The 23,567-nt window shown below is 36.2% G+C and overlaps 1 protein-coding gene across 1 annotated transcript in view; it reads right to left on the reverse strand.

Annotated features, from left to right (window-relative positions):
• Tmem117 (transmembrane protein 117) overlaps positions 1–23,567 on the reverse strand; it is a 484,704-nt gene that overhangs the window by 454,449 nt on the left and 6,688 nt on the right. The window contains exon 2 of the mRNA XM_027934218.3: positions 21,327–21,631. Coding sequence (XP_027790019.2) covers positions 21,327–21,603 — 277 coding nt within the window. The 5' untranslated portion in view covers positions 21,604–21,631. The remainder of the gene's footprint in view (positions 1–21,326; positions 21,632–23,567) is intronic.

Raw genomic sequence — 23,567 nt, forward strand, 5'->3', positions numbered from 1 at the left:
CTTTTATGTGGTGCTGAGGTCTAGCACAGTGCCTTATGTAAGCTAGACAAGGGCTCTACCTCTGAGCTACAACCCCAGCCCTTACTTTTTATTTTGAGACAAGGTCTCAATAAGTTGCTTAGGGCCTTGCTGTGTTGCTCAGACCACTCTCCAGTTTGTGATCCTCTTGCCTCAGCCTCTCAAGTCACTGGAATTATAGGCATGCACCACCATGCCTGGACAAACAAGGATAGATTTTTAAGATGTTAGTACATGGATATTCTCTGAAGCCCTGTTTACAAAAGATAAAAATGGGAAACATCCAAAAATTCAAGAAAAAATAAATAAATTATGTTAAACACACCTAATGAAACAATAAGCATATGCTAAAATTGGGTTTGAAGTATTTATGTATTAAAAATGTATACTATTATTGATTAAAATATTCCTAAATAAGATAGAAAGAAAATATCTAATTGAAAATCACTGTTGCAAAATAATCCCAAATAAAAGATATTGAAGGGAAGGATATAGCAAAAATGCTAGTAATAGTTATTTCTATATAGTAAGGCTTTTTCCTCTCAGATTTTGTTGGTCCAATATTTGTTCAACAAATATTTATTAAGTAGCTACATATCAGGCACTAGGCTATGCACAGTGTTTGGAGGCAAAAAGCAATAACTTACTAAAAAAAAAAAAAACTACTGTGTTGGTGAGGACAAGCAGATACGGGAGCCCAGAAAAAGTAAAGCAGTGGAATTTTAGGAGAGAGAGGGGGCAGGTCAGAGTTCAAAAAACATTTGAAATTGTATAATTTAACTCTGTGACAAGCCTATGAGATACTTCCAAATGCAGTGTACTGTAAAAGTTCAATAAATTACCTAAGACTATTGAGTAAATAAGTGATAGAAGATTGGGTCAGATTTTAAGATTACAATATTCCTGCTACTTGAGTGTCAGTGGAAATAACATGTGCCACTTTCAAGCAGAGGCAGCAAAGAGAAAGTACATCTTCTCCATCCTCTCACCGCACCTTGTGCTGGATCTGAGCTGGGAGCCCTTGAAAGCCAGATCTGGAGGCTCAATCTAAGCTCTCAAATGACCCTAGAGGTGACACAACAGCACCAGCCTGACTGGGCCCAAATGGCAAAGAAGAGATGGAACACCAAATTACGAGACCTCAGATGAATCTGTCAGAGAGAAGTCCAGGAATGCCACCACATAGGAACACATAGAAGAACACCTAGAAAAAAATAATGAGTTATACCAGTTACTATTCTTGAACAATAATAAGAATGGAGTCCTAGGGACAGAATGAGCCATTAGACACCACACAGATCATGAAAGACGTTCTTCTCCCATCCCTACAGGGGACATATTGGAAAAGATAAGGAAGAAATCTAAAAACAAGAATATTTTACCCAAAGGGATTAAATCAATCAACACTACCCAATAAGGTTTTCAATTTTGCAGTTTAAACCATTCAAATTATTCCATATGAGTAAATGTGTATCCAGTGAGACTAAATGAAGGGGTTTCCAGCTACACAGAGGATGGGACTTGTGGACTGGTATCATGCTGGATAAAAATACAGATAACAAAATGGGAAAGAGAAAAGCATAGAACATGAAGACAAGACAATATGCCCTCAGAACTTCTCTTGTTCCTTGGCAGTCAAATGTAGCAATGGTGTGATAATTTATCATTCTTCCTTTCAATAACAAATAAAGTAACTCAATGTAGTTTTGTTCTAGGCCCTCTCCCAAATTGGATTCTTTGAATTTTAAGAAGGTAGATGAGCAATCCAAACAAAGACACAAGGGAAAAGGGGAAAAAAAAATCAAGAGATTAAAAACTGAATTTATGAAAGAAACTCTACTGGACAGGATCCTGCATGACTTATAGAAAGGGAAATGAGGAAAACAAGCCAAGTTGAATTGCTTGAGCTAGTGAAAGCATGAAGCAAAAACATATTCCAAAAACTCAGTCGCAGATTTCCAACATCTCAAAAGATCCCAGGTAAATGTGGTCCAGAGCTCTAAGCTCAGGATTGTCAATAGTGGGGGACATGTGGACAGGCTCCCAGTGAAGTTGTAGTCCATTTTGCTTATTCTTTGACTCTGTTTACACATATACACAAGTGTGCACTTGTGCGTGTGCACGGCGCGCACACACACACGCGCGCGTGCACACACACACACACACACACACTTCCCCACCATCCTTTTTAAGCCCCTGCTCTGGGTGTAAGTAAAATTTAATGCTACAAAGCAACTGTTCCTATTCACTTCTTAAAAATACATAATTTAGGAAATAATTTTGGGCAACCTGTATCTATTACCTGCAGCTCAAAATAATTGAAGTAACTTGCTTTTTACCAAGGAGAATTAAGACACTTTGTATGAACCTGTTCAGTTCCCCTGGGAATCTCCTATTTCTTGAAAAACTACAAGAGAAAACTTATCAGATATCAAATGTTATTTACTAGTGAGAGAGTGTAATTCCTACCTACATCCCTAGAGGGATTTCAGTCACCTTGGTCTCACTCCATCCCACTGGGTCCAATTTGATAGCACCATTACCCTTCCAGAAATGAAGGATTTGAGTGTGTTTTTATTTGGCGAAGAAATTAGTACAGTAGACAGTAGTTCAAATGAACACAACTCATACTTATGGAGTGCTTACTGTATGCTAGACTAACAAAGTCTTAAACTAAAGAGAAAGAAAGAACACCTAAAAGTGCGAAATCAATTATTCAAGAATCTATGTAACCTAAAAACCAAAAGAGGAAGAAAAGCTGGGGAAAACAGACTATCTATGTATATCTTCAGGATTTAATATTGTTTTATAAGACTTTTTGACCTCTCACTCTTGAAAAGAGTCATATTAAAATTCCATAATTCTTTCCTGTTTATTACAATCGAAAGGCAGAATTTCTTTTTTGTAAAGTAAGAAAGTTCAGTTTTATTAGTCCAAAGAGAAAAACATCTACTACTACAAAAATGGGAAAAATGAGGGTAGGAAACTAAGAACAGAAAAAGAAATGAAAAAAAGGAAGTAAAATTAAAAGGCTAGTGAAAAGATATACGAATTTTTCAACTCAGATTAAAAATAAGTTATAACAAACACAATTATAACCCACTTCTTGTAATGCTAAATGTTCAGAAGAATGTTGAAAGGATAAAAAATGGAAAAAAAAAAACATGCATATGCTTGATAGCTTTAAGGGGAGAAAAAAATGAATGCAAAAAAAAATAGCAAAAGCTTAAATACTAATGTTGGTAGAAGCAAGAAACAGACTCAGAATAATTTAAAAAAAAAAACAACAAAGCAAAACAGCAGAAAAGAAATAAAAGCAGAAAATAAAATACAGAAAAAATAGGTGAAAGCAATATAGAAAAAAATTTAAAGATTAAAATGGAAGTGAACAAGTATTTTTTTAATGACATAAAATTAACAAAAATGCCTTCCTGCCTCAGCACAGGCCACAGCTTATGGCTATTATCATGGCAAGCAAGAAGAATAGCTAATTTATTTTATTATATTTTGGTACCAAAATTAATTGTTAAATACAAGTTTCATGAGAAAAGTGAAATGCTGTGTGCTGGATAAGTGTACTTCTTTTATATCATATGTTAAAGCTAGTAGAATTTCATATATATTTGTAAAATGTAAATATACTCTCATATACAGAAAGATTTTGAGTCTACGGCCAGACCACCGTCAAAGTACCTGATCTCTTCTGATCTCAGAAGATTTTGATAAAAGTGGATTCTCAGATAAATACTTAACTTTTCAAATACTTCCTATGCTGTACAGTACATAATGTGGCAGCTTATACTGTACTAAGGCTAAAGAAAAAAGAGATGTTCTTTAATATTCACACTGTGGCATAACATTTGAGAATTCAGATATGTAAAGTGTCATCATTTAATAAAAAGAACAAAATGAAAGCAGGTTTGATTAGAAACTGTTTTCTCTATTATCATTATCACTACACTTAACCACTGTGTCTTTCCTAAAGCATTCATCTCTATTGAGCATCTGCTTCTATTTGAGAGCAGGGAGTACTAGGGATTGAACCCAGGGGTGCTTTACCACTGAGTTACATCCCCAGACTTTTTAAATTTTTTCTTTTGAGACAGGGTCTCACTGAGTTGCTTATGACCTCACTAAATTGCTGAGACTGACCTTGAACTTACAATCTTCCTACTTCAGCCTCTCTAGTTACTGGGATTATAGGAAAAGCATCCAGTCACTTCTTAAAGTTGTATTTCATACCGTATCTTCGATGCAATTCTCTACTAATCTTCCTACACCTTCTTTGACTATTTTTCCTACACTTTCGACTCTGACTTATAATCTTTTATTTTAAGACATTTTCCATTGCAGTAAAATAACCTCATTTGCATCATCATTTCTTTATCTTTCTCTCTTTGCCAAAAAAGAAACAGGGTGGGTGGGGGGAAGAAGGCTGTATTCTGTGTCTATTAAAGAAATTTTATAATGCTATTAAGGGTATTAAGAATTCAAAGACTGGCTACTTTATTTATTTGCACCATGAAACAAGACATGCTACCTGATGGTACAGTGGGTAAGCATGTTATTATCTTAAATATCATAGTTGTAAGATGGAAAAATTCAAAAGTACCTTTACAAGTAGGAGATTATCAACAAATTATGCTCAACCTCTTTCTATACAGTATGCCATATCATGATGTATAATTTTTAATACTTGAGTAAATTCTGATAACATAAAACAACATACAAAAGCTCTGTAACAACAAGTATTTAGAACCCTCAACTTAAAGTTAGCAAAACTAGGTCCAAAAGAAAGTATTGTGCAGAAAAGTGTCCAACTTCTGAATACCTGCTTTGTCACTGAGTTCCACATTAGCCAAATATTCACAATGCCTTAGTCATAGGTTTCCTATGGTTGGAAGCAGATACTTTTTTCACTTATTTTTAGAATAGTATTGGTGCTCATAAGGATGGTCCGTGCCAATACTGTTTTCAAGCCAATCCTTGATCACTACAGGATATGAGCCCAAAAGGGAAAATGATGAACCTGCGGTTGAGATGGCGGCAGGTGGTTCTGAAGACAGAGCGCTCTAAAATGCCTTAGTCACAATTCCAGAAAAGGAGCAGGAATTGCCACATTCAATCACATCAATAACCTTCAAGCAACTTGAACATTTTAGATACAGCACAATTATATGATTAGTATGAATAAATATTGATCAATATGAATAAGTCGATTTATAATGTAGGATGCACTATATAATTATATAATTGTAATATGTATAATTATATAATTACACCTTATATATATTTTTTTCTTATTAGAACAATACCTGGAAGAATTGCTAAAGATCAAATAGGATATTCAACAAATACTAGAAAAATATTCTCCAATTAATTCTTTATGAATTGTTAGTTTCTTGTTGGCATGTATCAGTTATCAAAAATTATCAAATCAGGTCAATAACAAGTCAATCCATTTTTCAAGTATTGTACAATTTCTCTGTGATAGTTTATTTAGCTTTATTAAACACTAGTCACTGTTGTGGAGACAGCCAAGGGCAGATATTTATTAATTTCCAGTCACAAAACCATGATATCAATGAGGATAAAGCTGGAAATAAGAGGTTGCTTTTTTGCATCATCTAACATAATAGACACCTTCATTCATTGGTTTATTCATGGAACCCATTTAAAAATGTTTATTAAACCACTTAAATAGGCCAGGTGGTAAAGTTTATAGACAGAAAAATTAGGGGTAACATTTGAAATAAATTTGGAAAAATTAGGGGATAACATTTGAAATTAATTTTGAAAGCAGATAAGATTTCAAATGTGGAGATGCAAGGGGATTGACAGCATGTATTCAAAAGGCAGAAACTGACAAGCCAAAAACAGGGAACAGAAAGAATCCAAGTTTTGTCTCACATCCTGTGTTTCAACAATTGTTTTCCATTCTGCATACAGAAAGAAAATGAGAGTAAGGCATCGATTGATCATGCCATCAGAATACACATTTTAAAGCATATTTCAGTTTGCCAACAAATTTCTGTCAGTAGTGGGTAGAAAATAGTTGCTACTATTTGGCATATATTGTGGAAAATCATCATTCCTAAAATTTCCCTTCTTGTCATTTCCTTACTATGATACACATCTCTGAAAAATAAGATATTATTTATAAAGCACTTAAAATAAGCACTAAATTAGCATTAAATAAATCCAATATATAACTAAACCCCTGATTCTCCCTTTTGCTTAGAAAAGGTTAGAAGGTACATGTCCTCAAGATCACACACACACACACACACACACACACACACACACACACAAAGACCTCAAGAATACTGGAAAAATTCCTTATGGAAAAGTATTTTATAATGCATTAGATTTCTTATATAGCTTTTCAGCTATTCTAGTATCCGTTTTGTGAAATTATATATATAAAGAAATTTATCTATTTCTTTTGTGGGGTTTTTGGAATATGTTGATATAAATTAACATTCTCTACTTTCTACCTGTTTAAATCTGTAATGATATTCCCTCTTTAACACTTCCCCTTGCAAACCCCCCCACCTACTTTCCTCCATACTGGAGATTGAACACAGGTGCACTTTACCACTGAACTACATCCCCAGCCCTTTTTATTTTTTTAATTTTGAGATTTTTGAGACAGAGTCTCCCTAATTGCTGAGGCTGACCTTGAACTTGTGATCTTCCTGCCTCAGCTGGAATTATAGGCATGTACCTCCATGCCCAGATTCCTTCTTTGAGGCTCATTATTAATAATTTGTGCTTTCTACCTTGGTTTCTATCTTTGCTTCTTGATCAGCCTTACTTGAACTTTCCAGTCATATTAATCTTTTAAAATTAACATTTTGATTTATTCATTTCTCTACTGTTTGTCTTTTTATTTTTTATTTCTGTTCTCATCTGCTCTTCATTATTTCCCTCTTCCAACTGACTTCTAATTCAATTTGCTCTTCTTTTTTTAATCTCTTAAGATGGAAACAGAGCAATGATTTAGAACCTTTTTTCTTCTTTATAGTCTAAGAATTTAAAATATAAACTTATCTCTAAGTACTACTTTTGTTACATCCCATCAGTTCTGATATATGCCATGATATCAAACCATGGGGCTTTAGAACAAAACAAGTTTATTCCTTTCTCACACTACATGTCCACTAAGGGTCAGCCATGGGCTCTGCTCCATGCTGTCTTCACACTGAGACTCAAGCAGACGGTGCAGCAACTATCTGGGACACTAGTGATCGCCAGGGAAGAGAGAAAAAAAGCCAGAGGGTCTTGCATGTGTAATCAAATGCTCCTGCTCAGATACACCACAGGTCACCCCTGCTCTCACCTAACCAGCCAGAACTCATCACAAGAGCAAGAAGTATTTGTGTCAGAGATGGTGAAACAAATATCTGATGACCATGAATGACCATAATAATGTATATTCTCCCTCACCAGAATGTATAACCTATAAGATTGAGAACATTACATATTGTATTTACTGCTATGTCCCCGGTGCCTTGGATTGAGCCTCCCACACTAATGGGTATTCTAAAAGTACTTCTGGAATGAATGCTAGACATCTCTTTTATTGATCTTTCTTGTATATCTAAGGCTAAAATATGTCTAGATTTGCCAAAGTATTGTATCTACAGATTTTCCACCCACTGCTGGCAGTTTTCTGAGGTAGAGTAAAAATATTCTTCTTTTACATTCAGTTTAATCTGTCAGCTTGAATTCAGCTTTTAAGTAAATGTCTGTCTTCTCTTAAACATGAATTGTCAAGCACTTGTGTTTACAAAATTCTGTAGAGGGAACAAATTCAGTAATCTGTTTAGACTCTAAATAGAAGCAGGAGAGCAACATCAAAATAAGTGGATAGGGTAATTTTTAGATGCCGAAACTCACAGACTCTGCGGGGGTTATAATGGGGGAGAACCTGGGGGTAGGGCATTGGGGGCCTCATCACTACAAATCTCCTTGCTCATGTGGACAGAGCATCTGTTCATTCCCAGAAAAGAAAGATGTTTTTCTTATTCTACGGGGCATCTGAAAGTCAGAACATTAAAGAATGACGATTGTCCCCATGACGGCCAACTCCAGGATGAACTTCCCCACCTCTAGTGCCAGCAATACTATCACAGAGTCAGCTCCTTTATCTTCTTCAGGTCTTTATTCAAATGTCATCTTAATAGAGTCAGTACTGCCAGGGATGGGCCAGGCACACAGAAGGACACTCCTAAGAAATATCTCGCTCACTATAAAACCGAGCCCTCTCTACTTCCATATGCCACTGGAAAGAGGAGTGGGGTGGAAACCCTCCTCAAGGAACACAATGGGGATTTCAGAAGAGTAAAGAGATTGCCAAAACAAACATCATTTGTTATGCATCATCTTAGAGGGAATCCAGAAACAGAGCTTGAGGATTTCCCCAAAAACACCAATTTTAAATTATTCAAATGTCATCTTAATAGAGAGGGGATTCCAGAAACTTGCTGGGCTTCCTCTCCTAACTCCTCCTGCTTCAGGTACCAAACAGCCTGACTGTCCTCTGACATAACATAATGGCAAATTGACTTGTTCAGTGTCTCTTTTCCCTCTAGAATGTAAGCAGAGGCTTTGCTGTGTTCAATGCTCTATCCCAAGAGCCTAGATAATGCTCGGTTTTTATTGAATGAACAAAATTAAGATTTATATTATAGACTCCCATACTTTGCAAATAAGTGAAGACAAACCAGTAAGCATGATCCAAAGAGTTCAGGAAAAAAAAAAAGAGAAACTCAATGACATTAATACCTTCACAGCTTAACACATACATCTGTGAACATAAATCTGCTTTTTCTTAGCCGCTCCTAGAGTTGCGAATAACCAGAATTATATATTCGTTTCTCTGAGCAAACTTGGAAAATAAAGTAGGATGATCTAATGAGAATTTAAGTTTCCACTTTTAGAAATAGATTGATATGTCTTGTGTTCGGTATATGATGGGAGTGGACTCAGGGAACAGGAGTCCTTAAAATGAAGATGTTATTTTAAAAAGGAGGAGGAGGGAGAGAGCGTACTTGTGCTGTCAAGTCTTCCTCACATGCTCTCTTCTTCCTCCTCCTCCCTCCATCCTCACTGGTACCACTCCTTAATGCAGCCTTGATCACTGAGGTCAGGTGAACCCCACTACCTGCGGCACAACTGGCTGTCTCAAGGCCAACTAATCCTGCATCTATTTTCCCACAACACTGTCTTGATTCTGTCATTCTTGTGGTCAAAAACTTTTAACTTTCATCCTCCATGTCATATATTTTGGTTTTTTCCCCCACAATCAACTTATATAACTTTTTATATTTAAAATTCTAAAGGGAGGGATATGATCCATGGCTTCCTAATGTTTTCAGGATATATTTTGAGCTCTCAAACCTGGAAGTGAAGACCCTCCAAAGTTTACCTTGACCTTTCTATTTCCTGCCTCTAGTCCACCCCAAATCTACTGAAGGAAAACTGCCTTATGCATATTCTACCCCAAAATATTATGCCCTTTCCTTCCCCCACAGCTTTGTGTTTACTTGGAATACCTCATCCTCTGTGGTGCTGCAAAGTAAAAGCTTGAATTCAAACTCAGGAAGCGTCAACCATACACAGAGACTTCTCAAGAAATGGTGAATTCATCACTATCAGAGGTACCCAGAGACAGCTGAAGATGGAATAAGGAAGCTCGTACCAAATGCATTCATCCTGAGAATCCAGGACACCCAAAAAATCCTACTTCAGTATAAAACCTTATTGGGCCATTTCTGTTTGGAATGACTTCTTGCCCCTTCAGAGTAGATGGGCTACCCTACCTATGTGGTAGTTATCATGTGCTGGCAGTGCAGTGACTTTGAGGGTATTTTTTTGTATATTAATATCTGATACTGGCTATGGTTTAAAATGCCTGCGTGGTTGCTTTGCCAGACTGAAACCTCCTAAAAGACAAAGACTTAATGGCACCTATCACTGTCCCAAAAAATAAATACTCAAAAATATGTTCGTCAGTGATGATGCTAAAGAAATGTTGCTGTTAAAACAGGAATAAACTGGAAGGATATAAAAAGAGAGAAAGAGAGAAGTTATGAAGCAGCAGGAAACATTAGCTTTCCTGGACTGCTAAAGGGTAAGTTCATTATCTCAAGTTTATATGTATACAGCATTTGCTGTTCACATTTCAATGGTCATGTCCTCAAGGGCACATGAAGTATCCTAACAAGGATGGACTAGGCAAGGGACATCTTGATGTGTAATCACATTCTTCTCAAGTTAAAGCAAAGAAACAGAGTCCAGTCAAGAACATTAGATTACTAATGGCTGCAAGGACAGGAAGCCTTGTGCTCAGTTTCTGGGTTTAGCAGCAATGACAGACTTTGTGCTGGTACTGTACAACTTCTTGCTGGGTCAACTAAATGACTTTCTTTAAGCAAAAGAAAGGGCTGGTCAGGCAGGAGGCAGTGCCAGACAAAAAAAAAAAAAAATCCCTGAACTCAGACAATGTGGAGCAAAGCTGTAGGGAGTGGCCCAGCACAATCCAGTCCTGAGGCAGACGAGGTTTTGCGGCTGCCAATTCGCCATCTGTGATGCCTGAAAAGGAGCCTGTCTGGGAATCCGGAGGCTTCAGTTTATGTTCCAATTTTACTGTTGGCTATTGTTGTGACCTTGGAGCCAGGCAAATCAACGCTGAATGTTTCTGTTTACCCATCAACAATAACTCTGGGTCACAGCAATAAAAAGAATACAAATAAAAAACAAAAAGACAGCTTCTACACCACGGATATATTCATACTTAAAGATAGTGTCAGGACTATAAAGCAACAAAGTCTGTAGAAGTCCTTACTTCAGTCAGATACCCTGTGTTCCCATGTCTCTTAATAGCCTTTCTTTGTCTCCTTATATCCTTACAAAACAACACAGTCACCATATCAAAACACTGTCCTACTTAGTCCCACCTTGTTATCATCCTCTCAAATCATACTCCTGTTCCAGCCAGTACTGATGACTCCATTATTTGAGCAACAAACAAAATCCTCTATTAATAATGGTTTTAAATGAATTAAATAAACAAGCACTCTTCACTTTCAATTTTACTACATATCATCTAATCAGCTGTCGAGTTCTATTCTGGATTAGTTATATCAAATAGTGAAGAGGTTTTGCTCTGCACTGTATGTATGGGTCTGCCTGCTGCGATTCCACTTAAGAAACTTCTACCCTTACCTCCCATTAGTAGGAAATGAGAAAAGGAGGTGGAGGCAATAACCAGATGCAGAAAGGAAAGGGTCCCTTGGCCCCTGAAAGATGCATCCACATTAGGTACAGTAAAACATACCTAGAAAGTTACCCTGGTTAATATTTGCTTAATGATAATGATCTAGCCTGAGCTAGTTTATTAAGTCCTTGAGGTGTCTTTTTACAGTGCTTGTATCCTCTGCCCTACAGGAACTAGAGCAGCCGGACGTTTCTAAAACACTGAAGGCTACAGCTGATTCCCCGTTAGTGCTAATGGATGTACAACTGGCTGTACTGAGAGCTAATGAAGACTCCTATGAAGCAGGTGTGGGAGGAGATGGCCGTGTACTTAGGATTTCCACCTTCACCTTCCTTTCCTGTTTTATCAAAGAAGAACATTAAATTCACAGGATAAGTTTCTTATAAAAGGCTACAAAGCTTAATTACTCTTATATACCACATTTCCCTATTAAAAATGGTATTCTCTGGGAATTGTTTAAAATCTCAAATATCAATAATTTTTCCAATTTACTCTTTTAACCTATTTTTTTTAATCTGTGCTTTTTTTCTATTATTCTTATACCACAAAGCCACTCCAAGCTTTGGAATAACATTTCCTCCTAATTTGTATTTTTTAGTCCCTTCTGGCTCAAAAATTATTTCCTCTGTGAAAAGGAATTGTGTGTTGACAGTTCAAGTACATAGAAAAATGAAGATACTAGCACTCAGTAAGACTGGCTGAGGATGAAGATGATGATACAACATTTAAATAATAGTTGTTATGAATACTAAGCATTTATATTTTTGTAGATTTATATATTTTGAGAAGACAACATTTAAAACTATATATATATACATATATATATATATATTCTAACTTGCATTTTGCTATACTTATAGAGTTTTTAAAATAATTCTCCTAAAATGGAGTACTTATCATCTTGATAATACAGTACTTAAGATTGTTGACATTTATGCTGAGTAGACCCAAATATACTTTTTAAAAATACACTATCAAGTAGTAAGTAAACTTGAGGATCATTTATACTATTCAGTTATTCAGATATCAAATTAATACAAAGGACGTCAAGCCATACTCATATCATAGTATGAAATAATGGTTTTTCTTTCCTAAATATTTGACTTCCATGTTTTGATAGTCCTGAATTACTATGACTATCTTACCCAAATTTTCTAGAATATCTGGATCTTCTCAGTTTTTAAATAAAATCATATATATAGCTCAAAATACAAGGAAAAAAATTCAAACTAGGCTTAAAACTAAGACAACAGAAAACAAATAGGCATTTAACATTATTAATTCACTAAGTGATAAAATATTATTAAGTTGACTGGGAGATGTTCTTTTGTTAAAATAAAACCAAAGAAACAAGGTAGAATTTGTCCTCTCAAATTTCTCAATATATTGAGAATACTTTTTACCCCCTAGCTTTCTGTTTAGAACTAAAACAGACAATAAGTACACAGGAAAAAGCCAACCCCTTATTAGTTTACATAACATAAACACAAGAGAAATATACCTTCAGCATGTATTCATCTATTGCAGCCCCTTAATTATTATTCTTTTAACCCATCAAGAAATGATTCCATTTTTAAAAATCATAGTCTTTGCCAGGCACAGGAGTGTCATGAGTTCAAAGCCAGCCTCAGCAATTTAGCGAGGCTATAAGCAACTCAGCAAGATCCTGTCTCTAAATAAAATTTTTTAAAAAATGGCTAAGGATGTGGCTAAGTGGTTAAGTGCTCCTGGATTCAAGCATGAATACCAAAATAAAATAAAATCACAGCTTTTTGAAGAAGAATGATTTTTAAATGCTTATTACCACATTATACTTATGCATAATAGATGGGTTCATTTTGGCATAATCATACATGCATGATTATTAAATTTGCCCCATTTCAGTCCTCAGTGCCTCCTCTTTCCCTCTCCTTCTCTCCACCCCTGATCTCCTTCCTCTAGTCTAATGGTCTTCCTTATTTTTTTTAATCTGTGATATATATACAAAGGTGGAATTCACTATATTATATTTATACATACACAAAGCATAATTTTGTCAAATTAATTCCACATTTCCTCCACTTTCCCATCTCTCCTCTCTCTCCCTCAATCTCCTTCTACTCCACTGATCTTTCTTCTGTCCTTATGAAATCAAGAATAATTTTTATGTAGCTGAAGACCTTGGGGGAAAACAAACACATGTATGAAATCCAAAAGATTCTGATCTTTGTAGATAATTTTGTTGGTGGTACTAGAGATTTAACCCAGGGTCACCTTACTGCTGAGCTACACCCCCAGATTATTTATTTGTTTATTTATTTATTTATTTATTTAATTTTTTTTGGAGACAAGGTCTCACGAAGTTATGCTGAAGAGGTTGGCCTCAAATTTGAAATCTTCTTGCCCGAGCTTCCCAAGTCACTGGGATTATAGTCATGAACCATTGTGCATGGAATAAATCTAAATCTTTTGTAGTAAAACCTAATGTGGACTTATTTGAGCACTGTTTGTAGTCTTCATGTGAATATCTACAGAAATAGATACAAAGCTACAGAACTATTAGTGTGTTTGACAACAAAGTATTTAGCAGGTGGCCTACTAAATATAGGCACATACACAAAATTCTGAAAAATCTGACCTAGGGATGATGATGATGATGGTGGTGGTGATGATGATGATGATGATTGATACCAGGGATTGAACTCAGAGGAACTCAACCACTGAGCCACATCCCCAGCCCTATTTTGCATTTTATTTAGAGACAGGGTCTTGCTGAATTGCTAAGTGCCTAGCAGTTGCTGAGGCTGGCTTTGAACTCATGATCCTCCTGACTCAGCCTCCTGAGCCATTCAGTATGCACCACCGCACCTGGCTGGCCTCAGGATTGAGTTTTAAAAAGCAATTCTGGTTTAAGCTTGGCAAAGATGCACTGCATACTGTTCTGACCACTATTCAAAGTATAGCAGTCATTACCTACGTGCTCAGTACCTTCTTCTCTAACCAGTTTCTCCTAATGACTTTCTCTCCCTCTATTCCTCTCCTTCTCTCTCAATTACTCTGTCAGTCACCCAGCCCAATCCTCTTAGTTACCTTTAATATCACCTTTACCTCCTCACATCCATTAGTTGCGGAAGATTCACTGTCTCATTTACTTCCATCCTGCTTGACTTTCCATTGTTCCATCCCTAACGCAGCCAGGCCAGAGCAGTCTCAACCCTGAATTGCTGCCCATAGCTCCTAAAAATGCCTTTCTGACTTCTAGTTACTCTTCAATCTCTCCCTTTCTCATTCCCCTTGGATTCTGCTTCAAGATTAATAATGGCATCATCTCATACCTTGTTCAACATACTATCCTGAATTCAAAGACCACCATGGAGGATATAAAGTCCAAAGTTAAGAGACCCAACCTCCCTTTCCCTGCCTTTCCTGCTCTTTCCTAACACAAATTCCTTCAGTTAAAATAAGCCCTCAGGTTTCTTTTCCCTTATACATTAAAAAAGAAAGAAAACACAACAGTTGTCCTCATCTCTTCTGCTCACTTTCACATCATTTCTATTCTAATCCCACTCACACTGTAGCCTCAGTTGAGATCTGCAAAATTGGCAGCTTGGCAGCAAAGCTTTCTTTCACCTTGCTGGCCCACTATGCTCTCCCCTCTTGAATTCCCACAGCACTCATAGTCTGTACTATTCATCTGATTTTGATATGCACTTACTTGTATTATCAGAGTATTTAATTTTTCATGTATATATATACCTTGTCTCTTTAGCCATATTTTAAATACCTTATTTTATATTTTATGAATGATGAGATGAGTACCCTTCTATAGCTTAGAATAAAAAGGCAACATTGGCAAAGTTAACATGTAAAAGATGAAGATCATATTCATTTATGTTTTAATTCAAATTTAATAAATACTCGTATGCTTTAGAGACTCAGAATTAAATGTCTGCACTCATATGACTTACAGCTGGGAAATCAGACATTAATGAAACAATTATACATGTTTTTTGGGAAAATATGAATAGGCTTAAAATCATTTTAGATGCTACACATTTCAACTCATTCTGAGTGGCTGCCTTCCATCCACTCCAGTTTCAGCTGGGTCCTGCCTTCAATGAATAAGTAGCACTGTCTTTCTTGTTTAAAGAGTCTGACAGCTCCTTCATGTGGAATTCATCTGACAATGTGTTAAAAGAGCAGTGTTAGCTTCTCATGCTACAGTTCACCTGATAAAATATATTTATACTTTATAAAACAAATGAAAGAAACCCCAAAGGTTCTCTTTTCTCACAAAAAGTTTTTGTTTTGGTTCATTAATACTTTCCTTATCGTTTCTACTTTCTTCTGGAAATTTTTGTTCGGAACAATTTTTTCATAAACAAATAAAGTAAGATGGACACAGAAAAAAAGAGCGATGTTATAACAAAACTGCAACTAATAGAGGTTCTTGGCACATGCTGGAAGACAAAAATAAAGGAGGGGGCTAGGGATGTGGCTCAAGCGGTAGTGCGCTCGCCTGGCAGCCCGGGTTAGATCCTCAACACCACATACAAACAAAGATGTTGTGTCCACCGAAAACTAAAAAATAAATATTAAAAAAAAATTCTCTCTCTCTCTCTCTCTCTAAAAAAAATAAATAAATAAAAAATAAAGGAGGGAAGATAAACAGCAGAAGAGACACGGTTTATTTGAGACATGTATTTGTTGCAATCTTGATGTTCTAAGATCTATCCTTGGATAAAGTTATTCAATCAGAAGGCATTACTTGGACTCTGTTTTGCCCTTCATAGAATTGTTTCCATGGAATTTAAAGTATCATAAAATTGATTTTATGCTGAAATACTACATTCTATCTATTAATGAAAGTTTAAGACTCAAAAACATGAAAATATTTCTGCATTTGTCAATTCACCATTCAGTATTTCCTGTACAAAGCAGAAAAAAATCTTTGCTAAAATTTAGAGCAAGGATATTCTAAAATTTAAGATAAAGAAAAATCCCCCCTGTGGAATTTGAAGTTCTTGTCATTGACAATAACCAGAGGCATATAATATATCACATCTTCCTTTTTCCCAGGTTCCAAGGAAGCTCAAACTGAGAAAGGTAACAAAATTCATGAAATCAAAACATATTGGATTTTCCCTGTTTTTAGTGGTCTTAATTTGCTATCCCTATGGTATTAATACATATATATATATATATATATATATATATATATATATATATATATAATTGTAAATAATTTCAATTCATTTTTGAAATAAATATTATTCTTTAATAAGCTCAAAAAATTAAATTCCTCTTTGTATATGTCTTCTCACCAGCATAATACTTTGGATTTCTTTATTCATAAATATCTCTAAAATATCCTGACCCTCCCCCCATCAAAGCTAGAGTCATCCAAGCAAACAGGAAAGAGAAGCACTGGAAGAGTATAAACTGACATTCCAGTGAAATCTAATTTTCATAAATCTTAATCTAATACCTTAATAAGACTTAGTTTTAATAAAAGACATTATTTTGAATGTATCAACTTCTGATTACATTTTGCTCCAATGTTTATATCCAAATCACTATAAAATTATAATATTTATGTTTGATAGAAAAATAAAATTGATAACCAATGAATTGGATTCTATTATGTGTTCACAGAATCATTCTCTCCCTCATCACTGTGCCTTAAATTGACAATGTTGTGTTGTCATTTTGATGTTTTCAAAGATGAGATTTACTATCATGAAATTTAAATGAATAGGCTCTGTGCACACCTGTAATCCCAGAGGCTCAGGAGGCTGAGGCAGGACGATTGCAAGCCACCCTCTACAACTTAGTGAGACCCTCAGCAATTTGGCAAGATCATGTCTCAAAAATAAAAAATAAGGGGCTGGGGCTGGGGCTCATAGGTAGAGTACTCGCTTAGCACTTGTGAGGCACTGGGTTCGATCTTTAGCACCACATAAAAATAAAATAAAGAAATTGTGTTCACCTACAACTAAAAATATATATTAAAAAATTAAAAAGTACTGGGGATGTTGCTCAGTGGTAAATCACTCCTGGGTTCAATCCCCCATCCAAAAATAAAAATAAAAGAGAGAATACTTACCAGCTAATGAAATGAAAGGAGTAATAACATTCTATTTAATATTTATGTGTGGTATTTTAGTAAAGAACCCCAAAAAGTAATACTGTTTAGTTGATGCCACAAAATTATTCTGATCATTTGTAAACCATCTCAATATTTCTGTAATAAAATTTGTATGCTTGTAATTATCAGTCCCCCTCCCAACATAAGACACCATCATCATTACCCTCATCACCACCATGTAACATAAGCTGTACCCACAAATTGTTAAAGGCTTAAATATAGCCTTTTAAGATGAATTATGTATAAATGCTAGTTATTTGGGAATAAGGATGGAAACATTTATCACACACAAAGCCAATAAGAACATTTGTGTTTGCATTAAATTTTGGATTCCTTCCCATTATGCTTCAGGCTGTCAGTTCCAGAGCACCCTGTTGTACTCTTTTGGTTCTTGTGGTCACAAATGGGAGCTGAAAAGATGACACCTTACATGTAACAGGAAGGAGTCAAAGAAGGCCTCACAGAGGAAGGAATGCTTGAACTGGGACTTGAAGGAAAAAAGAGAAGTGAGCCAGGTTGACAGTAGGGGAATGAGAATGATGGGCAATGCAGAGTACAAGTGCAAAAGGCACAGAGACATAAGGCGACATGGCAGGATTGAGAACCAAAAATAATTCTGTACAGCATGGAATGCCAAGAGATAAAGTTTGCAGTCAGGCAGGAGTAGGTCATAAGCAGTTTTGGAAATCAATAAAAGGAGTTTAGATTTTATTCTGTGGGTGGTAAGAGCCATTTAGCAACATAGAAAAATTATTGTTAGATCTATAATGAACTGGAGGAGGAGAAAATTATAAGGAGGAAATGATTAAGAGTTCATGAACCAAGGAAACATAGTTCATAAAACAATGGCCATGTAGAGAGATAAAGCAAAACAGAAAGGGGAGATAAGCTTTGAGTTCATCAGGAAATTGAATCGAAAGTCCACTATCCTTACCTGCCAAGATTTACAAGTTATCATTTCTTCTCTAGGACCCCATATAATTTCACAGGTTTTTTTTTTTTTAGTAAGGAATAAAAAGACCTGCACCTTAACACCTGCACCTTAACCATGTGATTCTCAATCAATCTTTAATAAAGGAAAACAACTTCTCCAAAATGAATAGTCTGGTCTAAGTTTGTCATAGCTTGCTACATTGAAAAAAAAAATTCCCCAAGTGGTTTACAAACCCATTGAGCAACTAATTGTAGTGGATGCTTACTGTTTTGGTACCTAACACTCTCTACCCATTTTTTGAGAGGACCCTCTCCCACTTACCACCCATCATTAACCTTGTCTATCCATGATTATTATGGACAACATCATGTTCATTCAGTATTTGATAGATGACACAACCAACACTCTGTTCTTACATACCCTCTGTGTCAATGATCTGTCTCTGAACTCCACTTTGGCCACATACTCAAAAGTCCACACCCTAGATGGAAATCACCACTACAGGATGACTTTACATCTGTTACAACATGTCGTTCAACCACACCCATCATTCCCGTGCCTTTTCTTACTCCCATTTCACCTGTTCAGTTTCCACCAAATCTCCAGGCCCTTGCCCACTTCTTCCAGACCATTATCTCCCTTCATCTCCTTTTCATGTCCATTCAGAACCCTCTGTTGATTAAATTAGTAACTCTATTGCAAAATCTCTTCATTGATCTTCCATCTTTTGTTTGCAATAGGGCAAGCCTGAGCAGTCCCACGCAGATGATTCACACTCAAATTGTGTTCCAGGTGACTGAGCTCTCAAAGAGAAAACTGCTCAACTTTCAGATTAATATCATTCAAGTTTATGGTGGCTAACTTCACTGGCTCTTAGTGACAGTAAGCAATCCTTTCATTTGTGTATAGTCTATTCACTTCTATACTCCCCAGGATCACTGTTCCAACCCTTGACCACTTTGTTTAGCCCCTGTATCATCAAACCCTTCCATGTTTGTCTTCAGCTCTTCTTCATAGTAAAATGAAGCCTATCAGGTAAAGCAACACTCCCCTCCCTGCTCCTCCACCTGAAACTTATCTATCAGAGTGCTATCCTTTATCTTACTCATGCCCAATATCAGGAGCCAGGGTCTCTCCTCCTGTCTTTTTCCTTAACTACAACAAAATATTGTTTTATTTGTTGATTTCTAACAAATTACACAAAAATTCAGAGCCTCTGGCTATAAGTCTTACATGAGGTTGCAGTCAAGCTGTTGGCTGGAATTCCAGTCTTATGTGAAGGCACAACTAGGGAAAGATCAGCTTCCAAGCTCATTTCACATGATTATTGGCATGATTTAGTTCCTTGTAGGCATTAGGACTTGAGACCTGTCTTAAGGCCACCATTTAAACCTGTATACTAAGTCCCAAAGACCTTCAGAGATACTTTCTTCTATATTTTCACTTCAATCTAATTCATTCCTGTGCAACTGTAGACAGGTCAATTAATCTTGTCCCTTAAGTAAAACCACCAACAACAAAAGACCAACTCAAAAACCTGCCCTCGCTCTGTCTTCCATTTTAAGCTACTTCCCCATTTCTTTCTTCCATTCTCTCAGAAATTTCTTGAAACTATGTACATACACATGCACATAGACAATAAATATAGAATATGTACATTACATATATATATATATATGTAATAGAAGCAGATGGCAACAGTTTGAGAAATAGAGATTGAGATTATACAGTATATGTATTGTATTTATATGTATATATGTGAATATTTTCTTGCTTATTCCTTAGAACATTGCCATTTGTTTCTAACTCAACTTCTAGACTACAAATATTTTGTTGCCTGTGATCTTATAATTTCCAAATGCAAAGTTCTCTCATTAAATTCTCTTCTTAATTTATCCAGCTATAGCATTTAAAACTAGTTTCTTTTACCGCCATGGCATGTATCTCCTCTTTATATGTTAGACATACATGTGTTTAATCTCTCTTCTGTAGGAGGTAAGTTTTTATGAGGACAGAAACCTTGTCTGTTTGGTTCCCTCTCTAGAAGAGGGTCTGACATGTAATAAGTGATGAATGAATATCTGCTGAATAAATATCACTCACCTCTTGGTCAAATTGATTAGGCTAGTGTGAAAGCCACCACAAACTATGTCAGCTCCAGTCCCTTTCCTGAGAGTTTAAACTTGGGACCAGGAGAGTCAAGCCAGCTTCTCTGGGTGGATGTAAACAGATCTTCAGGGTGAAAGGAGAATGAAGCAGATGTGATACAGAAGTTGAGACAAAGAGCATCCTGATAGAATTCAAGGTCCCAATTCCATCCCAAAGTCCAAAATGATCTCTCCTTAGTCTCTGTGAAATATCCCAATATCCCCATCATAAGTTACCTTTTAAACTAATTCAGTCTCTTTTTGCATTGTATACTACTAAGAGATTCCTTACTAATGAACTGCTTTGTGGATGAATAGGTACAAAATAAACATCTTAAACCCAACTTTTTTAAAAATGAGGATTAAAAGTTAGTGTTCTGGTTCTCATTCCCTGAATGAACATTAAATGGCAATGGTTAGCTTACTTTAATGAAAATATAGTGTGATAAGGAGCCATTCTTTTTAAAATTTACAACCTCTTTACTGTACCTCGCTTAGGTACTACTTATGAGAAAGGAGTATTTCCATGTCTTCCCTAGATAAGATTATACACACATTCATTTATCTCCAAAGCCATTTATAATGAAGTTTGGTACTAATTTTACTTCATGCTAATTTAACTCCTTAGGCAGTGAAAAAGTACACTATTAAAGAGAAAACAGTTGAAGAATCTAGTTACAACAATGCATTACAAATTAAGGCTGGAGGACAAACTAAAATGCATCTAAATTGGCATTTAGTGATATAGGAGCTCTATCTTAGAGAACAGAAATTAAATAATTAGCAACATTACATTTCATGGGTTATGCTACTTACCAAACAAACGCTGATGGAAGAGAAATTTGCCAGCTATTAGTCCTATGAGAATGGCAAGTAGCCATAGAAGCACCTTCAAAATCCTCCAGCCAACTCCTCTAGGGTATTTATTTGTTACAAATGAAAAACAGTTTCCAACAACAATAACATTGGCTTCTGTTTGGCTGTGAGAAACTGGGTCCTCCGCAAAGATTAAGAAATTAAAGAAGATCACCAAATAAGCCACGATCATGCGAGACCAGGGATGCTGAAAATAATAGCGGAAGTCTTTACCCATCCTTCAAAACTTCAATGCCGCAGTTTACCTGTGTGAGAAGAGAGGCACAGAGTTAGAGTGGGAAACAAGCAGCATTCTCTTCCTGTTATTTGGTCAGATTTACAACAGCTCAGCAAAGAGGTACCTGAATGAGATGATTGATGCCTGTTCCTACTGTGGCACCAAGACAAGTCTGAGGTTGAGGAAAGTTAATATTGTCCCTCTCTACTATCTAATCATACCTCTTACTAGTTGGGAACTTGGTAAAGAGGGGGAATAAAGAGTAGGGGGAGCCAGGTGTGGTGGTATTTCCCTTTAATCACAGCAGCTTGGGAAGCTGAAGCAGGAGGACTGTAAATTCAAGGTCAGCCTCAGCAATTTAGCTAGGCCCTATCTCAAAATAAAACATAAAAAAATAAAATAAAATAAACAGGGTGGGAATGTGGCTCAGTGGTTAATTAAGCACCCTTGGGTTCAATATCCCTGGTGCCAAAAAAAAAAAAAAAAAGGAATAAATGAGAGGACAGGACACATGAGAGGGCAGGACACAATCCAAAATTGGGATGATGACCGAGATGACATAGGAAGGAAGAAGCACAGGGAATAAGACCAATGCCACCATTTTTTTTTCTTTTAGACTATTTCACCTTACAACCATAGCCATCTAAAGAATGAAATAATATAAAAGTAAAGTGAACACATATTAACAACAATAAAACACCCAATAAACATTCTCCTCTGCCTAAATCCCTCTCCTCAAAGTCATGATCACTTAATAAATTTGGTAAATAAACTTTCCAATTTCTTTCTATACATGGATAGATGCACGCATGTGTGTAACCTTTTGTAATACCCAAAGGCACAGAGGTCTTGCAAAAACTCATAATGTGCCTACAGCAACGGGTCTGCAAATTTACTCTGGAAGCACTGCCATCTCAAAGTGTGAATGTCCAGGCCCCACCTTCAAAGTCTCACTGTGCTCTGCCCTCTTTCCTCTTCAGGAACAAGCCTTCCCAGAAAGCACAAAAACTGTAACTCCTACATGGGGAGGTTTGTCTAGGCAGCCAGGGCTTGTGAGTAGATATCCAATTCTAGAGTTCATTTTGGTGAACTCATTTAGCTTTCATACTAAGTAACATCTGCTTTTTCAGCAATAAAACTCTTTAAATCTTGAAAACAAAAGTAATAAAGGCAGCAATTTGACTTCCATCAACCAATTTACTTTTTCTTCTTTCTATTTATTTATACCTCAGAGAGGAAGGAGAGAGAAGAAGGACCCTTGCAAAGTCTATAGTCCCTAACATGACAGGCTCTCTGGTGGATGTCTGCTTGCAACATTACAGCATTTTTGTCATAATAAGTCCCTGAAATACTATTATCATTCCCATCCCTTTATTTTACAGGGAGGGAATTAAGGCTCACATAGGTTATGCCAATTTCCCTAGGTCACTCAGCAAAAGAGAGCTGATCTGAGCCTCTGAAGTATGACCCCAAGGCACCATTGCCAACCTTTGTAGCACTTTTCCTTCTTAAAGGAAAGATCCAGAGCCCAATCCCAAGAATGCCTTTTGGAGGTACATTCTTCTTTAGAAACAATTATATACTTATATAGGACAGGGAAGATTATGTAAGTAAAAGAATCCTTCACTGATCCTGGACACTTGGTGGGGGGGAGGGGAATCCATTGACAAACATCATTTTACAACTGGTAAAAAGTCCAAAGATTACACCACAAGCCTGAAGTGCTTCTAAATCATCGAAAGATCTGAAAATAGTTTCCAAGGGTCCCAAATCTCAATCCAATACTCTGGGCTGATGAATGTCAATTAAACTCACAATCTAAGTTAATGAAGGCACGTTGCAGATATTTTAGAAAATCAATGTAAACATGCAAAAGAATTGGCAATAAAATTCAGCCAAACCCATAATCACTACAATCTTGGACTCATAAGCCTTCTAAGCAATTTCAAGTCCCTTATGATCTT

This window comes from Marmota flaviventris, chromosome 3, assembly GCF_047511675.1.
Source record: "Marmota flaviventris isolate mMarFla1 chromosome 3, mMarFla1.hap1, whole genome shotgun sequence".
Taxonomy (NCBI): Eukaryota; Metazoa; Chordata; class Mammalia; order Rodentia; family Sciuridae; genus Marmota; species Marmota flaviventris.